At 33.3% G+C, this 8,417-nt stretch overlaps 2 protein-coding genes across 2 annotated transcripts; one reads left to right on the top strand and one right to left on the bottom strand.

Annotated features, from left to right (window-relative positions):
- The first annotated feature begins 2,028 nt into the window (after nt 1–2,028).
- On the top strand, nt 2,029–5,884 carry LOC142540564 (uncharacterized). The gene is made up of 4 exons (XM_075646821.1): nt 2,029–2,244; nt 3,219–3,341; nt 4,953–5,072; nt 5,551–5,884. The coding sequence occupies exons 1-4, from the start codon at nt 2,211–2,213 to the stop codon at nt 5,613–5,615; spliced, it is 342 nt and encodes a 113-aa protein (XP_075502936.1). The 5' UTR covers nt 2,029–2,210; the 3' UTR covers nt 5,616–5,884.
- Nucleotides 5,885–6,508: 624 nt separating this feature from the next.
- On the bottom strand, nt 6,509–7,750 carry LOC142538994 (uncharacterized). Its single transcript, XM_075644292.1, has one exon. It carries the CDS (start codon nt 7,614–7,616, stop codon nt 6,738–6,740), a length of 879 nt encoding a protein of 292 aa, XP_075500407.1. The 5' UTR covers nt 7,617–7,750; the 3' UTR covers nt 6,509–6,737.
- Between the last annotated feature and the right edge of the window lie 667 nt (nt 7,751–8,417).

Genomic DNA, 8,417 nt, shown 5'->3' with positions numbered 1-8,417 from the left:
AAATATGATTTGTCAAATTCTGCCCTAAAAATTTGTTTTTTTTTTTTTTTACTTTACTCATATCATAATAATAATAATAATAATAATGTCAAAGAAAAGGTATAAAATTTAGTATTTAAATTTTATAGTTCAATGATATTTTTATTTTGGGGTCTTTCGATTTTTATACATTTTCCTACATCACCATTATCCTTATATATGGTTGAGTATTTGAGTAGGACTCCCATGCAACTATTTTACACGGATTTATATTTGTGAAATGAGGCTCGGTTTATATCTAAAAAACAATAATTTTCATTTAAATAAACGTATATTACGCAATATTTTTTTATATAAAAATACTAACAAAAAATAATATTTTGAAGTAAAAATAATATGTTAGATGTAAAAAATTTATTTTTTTATGAGTAGGTCTCTTGTGAGACAGTCTTACGAATCTTTATCTATGAGACTGATCAACTCTACCGATATTCACAATAAAAAATAATATTTTTAGCATAAAAAGTAATATTTTTTAATGGATAACCCAAATAAGAGATCTGTCTCACAAAATACGACTCGTGAGACCGTCTCACACAAATTTTTTCCTATTTTATTGATCGGAACGGAAATATGTCTCGTATAGTAGGAAGAAATGAGAAGAGAGATGACTAATTGGAAAAAACATGAAGTTTATATTTTTGTCGTAAAAAATAATAATTTTTTATGGATCAAATCGGATTGAAGATGTGTCCCCTGTACTTAATATCTCTTCCAATAAAGTTGGTCTTATTTATATATGGATCCGGATGTCACATGTTAGGAGATTACAATCCTATTATTATTATTATTATTATTATTATTATTATTTAATTTTTTGGAAATAAAATATTAAAGCATATGATTTATCATATGAAGAAAGGGGCAATGTACACATAACGTGCTGAATTGAACGCATCACCCTCTCCCTCTCCTCCCTGTTTGGGTCATTTTTTTGCAAATTTCCCAACCCTGAAACTTGCTGGGAAAAAAATATCCCAAAAACGGTTATGTTTGTTAAAAATTAAATAAGGTTATTATTTATTTTTACTCTTTTCCAAAATATTAGTGAACTTCGATATATAACAGAAATTTAAATCCAAAACTTACTTTTTTATACATAAAATAAAATATAGTTTCAACAGAATATTTTTTTCATTAAATTTTGTTTAAGTTATTTGTCTGTGTTTGGTATCTTACGGAAATTAATTATAAGAAATATTTACAATCTAAAATAGGAAAATGAGGTAATTCTAAATCGAAAAAAATGACGTCCTAATTTTATTACTTTGTTCATAAAAAAATTTAAATTAATCAGAATAAAATTTTTATCTACTCCGACCAAAAACTCCACCCCAAACTCGGTCCCAAATGACCCAAACTTGACCAAAATATGAAAATATTGACTCCAATGTGAAAACTCAACCCAAATATGAAAAATTTGACTTAAATATGAAAAGCTCAACCTAAACTCAAATTAAATGCGAAAAACTCGACTCATGCTTGACTCAAATGTGAATAACTCGACCAAGTGTGAAAACTTCGACCTAAATATGAAAAAATGACTCAAACTCGACCTAAATATGAAAAAACTCGACTCATATATAATATGTATATAATTATTTACATCAATATTTGATAACATATGACACAGTACAATGACAATGTATATATTGTGCAAAAACATCTGAGTTTGAATTTTAATTGATCAAAATATGATGTTATTTTTATTTGAGTAGGTCTACTGTGGAATGGTATCACGAATATTTATCTGTGAGACGGGTCAATAATATCGATATTTACAATAAAAAGTAATACTATTAGCATAAAAAGTAATATTTTTTATGGATGACCCAAATAAGATATATGTATCATAAAATATGATCCGTGAGATCGTATCACACAAATTTTTGCTTTTTTATTTTATTTTGAAAAACATGTATAAAGAGATTTGTTCATTGAATCAATATTAAAAAAAAAAAGACATTTGATTACCTAAAATATTTATTCTCCTTATTTCTCGTGGTTTCTGAAACAAAAAGATAGTGGACTACCTCCTCTCTTTCGATTTTCAGTGCTTAACGCCAGATTACCTCTTAACATAATGAATTGAAAAAGAAACACCACAAATATCTACTGTTTTGGTTCGATTAGTAGGATTTCTTACCGGAGTGAAATCAGTGGCTGGCGATATGGGCTGCGCTGGATCACGCTTGAAGGGAGAGGGTACTCTTTTTTGTTGCGTTTTTCACTGGATTGAACTCTTGTTTTCTTGAATTTCAACGAGGGACGCTGTTTTTGGGGTTCACCATTAGTTATTTGACTGTAAAATTATATCTTTGCTTCATAGATTTTTTTTAAAATGTCGTGTTGTTGAGACTCCGTGTCTGGGCTTTGGTGAAGTTAAATCTAGCTTCTGATTGTGACAACTGTTTGATTTTTCGAATGTTGGTGTGAATAGAGAGTTATTCTTTTCTATTTTATTCCATTCTTTAATCGGTGCTTGGTAAATTTATTGTTTTCTACATGGAGTTTCGCACTTGGAAACATGAGTTGATTGAGGTTTGGATTTATTCAACGTGTTCCATTAAACAGGAAAGATTTCTTTGATTTGTTCGAGGCCTGAGGCTTCAATATTACAAAACTTTGACTTGGTGAAGAAAGTAAAAAAAGAAAAGAGAATGGCCGAGTCTGCATTTTCTCAGACTTATGGGTCATACGCTGAATCCTCATATAACCAGATTGTAATTTTAGTGGCTTGGTGGAACATCTATTTTAATGCAAAACCTAGAGAAATATAAATTTATATACGATCTTGCTGGATGGATATTGGATAGTCAACTTTGTGCTTGGGTTTTTGAGCTCGGAGATATACTCTAGTATAAGGAATAATGATCACAAACTACAATTGATCCTATTCTAAGGATTAATAGAACAAGTTGCACGTTGTTTCATATCGCGCTAGCACCAATAATTTCGATATTTTTTTTAAAGAATCCTCAACTTATTCACATTTTATGCTTTATGAAAGAGCAATGCAATATTTATTTGTGCCTTCTGTGTGTCTCATGCATGATGCATCAATATGATGCTTGCTGTATTATTAGCTTCTTAAATTTGACATAAAGATTCAATAATATAAATCTGGAATTCGTTTTATTTTAACTGCCTCATAGTTTTGACTTCTTATCTGAATCCAGAAACTTCAAAGAAAATAAGAAAACCCAAGGCGTGGAAGCATTCAGAAGCTATAACTAGAGGACAACTGGTACAGATGCGTGAGGAGTTCTGGGATACTGCTCCACATTATGGTGGTCGGCAAGGTATATCATTATTATTTTTCTACTTATCTTTTTATAATCATCACATTAAGCTCAAGAACAAGCTGTGGGATTCTTCAGATGATTATATGTAAATAAGCTATGGTGTTCTATTATTATATATGGTTATCACAAGGCTACAGCTATAACAAATTGTCATATATTTTGTCGTGCCCCAAAAGAAGATAGATCATATGCTTCTCCCAATATGATTTAGGAAGTTAGATCATGTAAAGTTTAAGAGAAATGAAGTCATACAATATCTGATTTGTTATGCTAAAGAGTTCTCAACGGCAGCATTTATGTAATTTTAGTTCATGGGGCTTCATTTACCTTAAGTTTTTTCACCTTCTTGAATTCATTTGGATCATCTTGATTTCTATTTTTATCATATCGAAAACTATTTCCATGCTTCATTGCCATGACACTTCTTGCTTACTTGATCTGAAACCATGTTAGTTATCTGCAAGAATTTGATACCAAGTTTTAAGTATCTTTTTGTCTATAATTGATGGAACTGGAAAGATTTGTCTTCCCTCCCCACTTTCAAGTTAAATTTTGAGCTTGTAGTGCAGTTTGGCATGGTTCTTTGGTTTGTAGACCTTTCATTCTCTTATGCTGTTTAAGTTATTTGCCATGTCAGTGAATTGGCTACTTTGGAGTAAAAGATTGCTTGCGTGGTTTGGGCTGTTGAGCAGTTCTCTAATTTTACTCTCATCCTTTATTGGTTAAGAAATAATTAAGTTACAACACATGGAAATAAAATTTGGTATGCATATGAGAATTGATTCTATAATACAAGTTCAAATATATGCTTTATTACACACATATATTGAGTGTGCTTCGATGATTTGTTTCTTATGATATCCCTCCATCTAATGATGGTTTGAAATGACATTTGGTTTGAAAAAGAGTCCTGACATGGAAAGAGACCAAGGTGATTGGTATGACACTATTGCCTTTAATACATAGTGATAGATATATTGTAGTATTGCCTAAAGGGATGCAACACCAAGAGTTTAAGGTATACTGTAATACTCTCTCCCCATTAGTACGTACTAGCAGATGTACAAAAACTTAAAAGAGGGGGCTTTATACAATTATACCATGAGAGGGTGATAGTTAGTATGGCACAGTTCCTTTAATATACAGTAGCAGTCTAATAGATTATAAAACATTATATATTGGACGTGTGTTTTGCCACTAAATATTATATTAAGCAAGATAATTTTAAAAAAAATTATCTTTATATACTAAATGTGCGCTGCAAGACATGGCTGTAACTTAAAAAGCTGCTGGGGAGTAGTGATGAATAAATTCGTGAAATTCACCTTTTGCAAATGTTACAATCTACATATGATGAGAGCAGTTCGACGTCGTTCCCTTGTAAATTATGCGTTTGCAAATGCTAGTATGATGCATCACTTTTCTTTCAGAGACCTAAGTTTGTTCTTGTTGAAGATTTGAACCTGGTTCATATTTGATGTTTGAGTTTCAAATATCAATTATTATTTAGATGTTACTTCTAGTGTTAACGTCAGTTCAATACGAAAATTTTGAAATCCGATAATTCCAATTATGTTTCATTTCCTGATGGTTTTTGTCGACGTTCAGAGATTTGGGATGCACTCCGGGCTGCATCAGAGGCTGATTTAACTCTTGCACAAGCAATTGTGGATAGTGCTGGAGTTATCGTTCAAAGTTCTGACTTAACAATCTGCTATGATGAGAGAGGTTTGCATTTTATTGTACTTTGGGTTCAAATGGATCAAGTCAAGTTGAATATTTCTCGTATTTTTGGTATTAGAACTCGAGCTTGTATTTGAAAATATGAATAGCTTTTGGCTCAATTCAGTTAGTTACAGTGTTTTTAATTGGCTTGAAGCTCAGATCGAAGTAGAAGAATGAACTATATTGCTCAAGTTCAGCTTGAATTAAAATTCGTATTAAGCTCAATTCATGTGGTTCGAACTAAATTAGCATGAATCACATAGCTTGAACATATGTGCTTGTTTAGTTTCAAAGACTTTTAAAAAACAACGATAAACATATTAATACTCATAAAGAACAAAAAATATTATTTGGTTCTAAATATGTTTGAATATGTTTGATCTTGGCTCAAGCTTATCAGTTTCAAATGTGAATCATATCATATCTTTATGTAATTTCCACCCCTCTTCTATATCTTCTTAAAAGTGTAATCTTATTGCAGGTGCCAAATATGAGTTACCCAATTATGTTTTGAGCGAGCCCACGAATTTGATCCGTGACAATTGAGAAGAACATAGTCGCCATGAGACTGTATATTGTCGTGTAAATTGGTCTCTATATCATCTTGTTTCTAACTTCATCCCATTTTAATCCTGCTCAATGTCCATCTTAATTCGTTGTATGAAGCACTTCTCTTTGATAACAATCCCCTGTGGTCGTTTGGGGATAAGTGATAACTATGGATCTGTGAAAATTTTAGCTTTATATTACTCGGAAAACAATATGTATTATACTGAAGTTTATAAACAGGTTATCTAAATTCGATTCTCGAGTAACTTTTTATTGTTTAAGCAGGCTCATGCACGGAAGCATTCGAATTATTATTGAAAACTCGTGACAATTTAATATTCTTTTCGCAGATAGTTATATGAATCAAAATTGAGCAATAAAATATGGTTTTTCACAAAGATGGCGTGAATATTTTCTCAATTTTTTTTCCAGCGAAGGCGAATGGAGCTGATTTGCATTCTCCACTTGCGATCCAGCTTAATTTCATGCAATCCTTTCTAAACACAATTTTGCTTCGTTTTCATGATTGGAATCAAGAAATCTGGACCCTTTTTGGATGTTTTCCACATGAACAAATCGAATCTGTTAAGCGTGTTAAAGAACAAGTGGAATCATTAAGGAAACAGTCAAGAACTTGGTAACTGCGGCTGATTGATGAATCATGACTTTAGAGAAGAAAACAGTCAAAGAAGGGGAAGGCGGGACATGTATCAACTTCTAAAACAATATCATTGTTTAAATTTAGATGTTAAGTGCGTATTATCAACAGGCTAAATTGTTTGTAAATGTTTTCTTAATTTGTGCTCATCTTTTACTGGTTGATCATGGGGCCACAGTTGATGAAACTCTTCACTTTAATGGAAAAATGAAGTCTACAAGTGGAGGCTTGAATCTACACGTATTGGTATACATCGCATGAGGTTACAGTATTTGGATCACGTGAATTTCATATGGAATGTATGTGAATTCACTGGACACCCCCCACCAAAGAAATGACAGCATGAACTGAATTTCAGCAATCTGTTGAATTAAGTGATTTTTAGCGCTGCCAAGGCAAAGAAACCTTGACAAACAAAACAGAAACTCTTTTTAAAGAAAAAAATGTGAAAATAAACAGAACTAAATCTGCACCAGCCTTTCTTGATTCTGATCAGCTATGTACAACTTCACAGCATCTCTCATGTCCTCAACGGATTCGCACCCTTCAAAGAAATCAATCAACTTCTTCAGTTCTGAATCCCCGAGATCATCGATAAAGGGCTTGATCGGGATAGCATTATCTGGCTGAAATCCGTAGGAATTTGGGTTGTCGTCCACAATCACCAACCTGCTAAGATCTCTCCCAATTTCTGACAGATCTTTTACCAACTTTCCATCAATTTCTTTGCAGGAATCTCGGTACAGACGGTGCGATATACGAGACCTCCAGTCGAGCCTATCCAGCACAAGAGATGCGTATTTCTCGATCCCGGCTGTGAAAACGACAACCTCGAACTTCTGACTCAAGAAATTCAAGAATTCATCCACAAATGGCCTCTTCAGCACGTAGAACTCGACCTTTTCTCCGTCAATCTCAGGCCTGACTATGAAATCGTACTTCCCAGGAGGATGGTTCATCCTGGAATGCACCAGTGTTTCGTCTAAATCAAGAAAAATGGTCCTTTTCTCCGGGTAAAGAGACGGAGGGAGGCTTGTCTTTTCATTGAACAGGTTTCTACAGACGGTCACCGGGCAATTTGCAGGGACTTTTTGAAGAATTTGGTATCCCTTCTTGCGGGGCGTTGTCTTCGGGGTAGCAATACAAGCTAGTCTAGCGAAAATCTTGATGAGGCGGCGGTGGCAAGAGGACAGGGACTTGTTGATGGAAGCAACCACCAGAGAGGCGGCTCCGGTGGCATTCTTGGTCGGAGATTTCTTGCGGCTGCGGCGGTTGGTTGTGAAGTTTTTCAGATTTTTAAGTGATTTTGTGGGGGTTCTCTTTACAATCTTGGACACCATTTCTGCCGAAAATGGGGGAGCAAAATCGTCAAGAAAGGAGAGATTACACGAGTGTGGTGTGGTGTGGGTGAGGGGCAGTTTAATTTTTGCTGATTTTGAATTTAGGCTCGGCCTCAACGGTCGATTTCTAACACAGAAACAAAAGGAAAAGGAAATTAAAGTAGAGGAGGAGGAAGCACAGTGTGTCCTTTCCTTTGTATTATTAAATCATTTCAAATCCCATTGGCGGGTTGTGTAATAACCTATATACAATTTATACTAAAAAAAAAATTAAATATAATTTTTGAATAATAATCAAGATTGCATTTGGATCAAATCATTTAAAACCTATTTATTCTATAGTTTTCATTTAGAGAGATCCAAATTTAAATTCTTATATTAATAATTATAAATTATTTCAAATGCAACCTTTGCTATTTGAGTTGAAATAATTTCTCAAATTACAATCCTTAGTGCAAAATCAAACCCTGAGGCCTGAGCTAACCTTTTTTTATTTCTACATCAAAATCCATAACTATTCACGTGTACTTCTTTTAATATGCTAGCTCGTATGATTAAAAATCCATAATTGTTTATGCGCATCGAGTCTTATTTTGCGATCTCGCACTTTCTCAACAAATTTCTTAGATTCAACCCTAGAGTAAGATTTGTAGTTAAATGAATGAGCACATCTATATCGGCATACAATTATGTGGGAAATACGAGCAACATGCGTTTGCGTGAATCTAAAAAAAAAAAACACGAGTAGGCGGAGAGTTCGGCTTGAACATGTCTTCAGGGCCACCAGCTGAGACAGTAGGC

Source organism: Primulina tabacum, chromosome 3 (assembly GCF_025594145.1).
Source record: "Primulina tabacum isolate GXHZ01 chromosome 3, ASM2559414v2, whole genome shotgun sequence".
In the NCBI taxonomy this organism is placed as follows: Eukaryota; Viridiplantae; Streptophyta; class Magnoliopsida; order Lamiales; family Gesneriaceae; genus Primulina; species Primulina tabacum.
This window is presented reverse-complemented; position numbering and strand designations above follow the sequence as displayed.

What these genes read in the sequence shown, in the direction of transcription:
- LOC142540564 (XM_075646821.1), top strand. Translation starts at nt 2,211, where the DNA reads ATGGGCTGCGCTGGATCACGCTTGAAGGGAGAGG. An exon ending in ATCACGCTTGAAGGGAGAGG is followed by an intron (nt 2,245 to 3,218) that starts GTACTCTTTTTT and finishes ATCTGAATCCAG; the next exon opens with AAACTTCAAAGAAAATAAGA. An exon ending in AATCTGCTATGATGAGAGAG is followed by an intron (nt 5,073 to 5,550) that starts GTTTGCATTTTA and finishes ATCTTATTGCAG; the next exon opens with GTGCCAAATATGAGTTACCC.
- LOC142538994 (XM_075644292.1), bottom strand. Translation starts at nt 7,616, where the DNA reads ATGGTGTCCAAGATTGTAAAGAGAACCCCCACAAAATCACTTAAAAAT.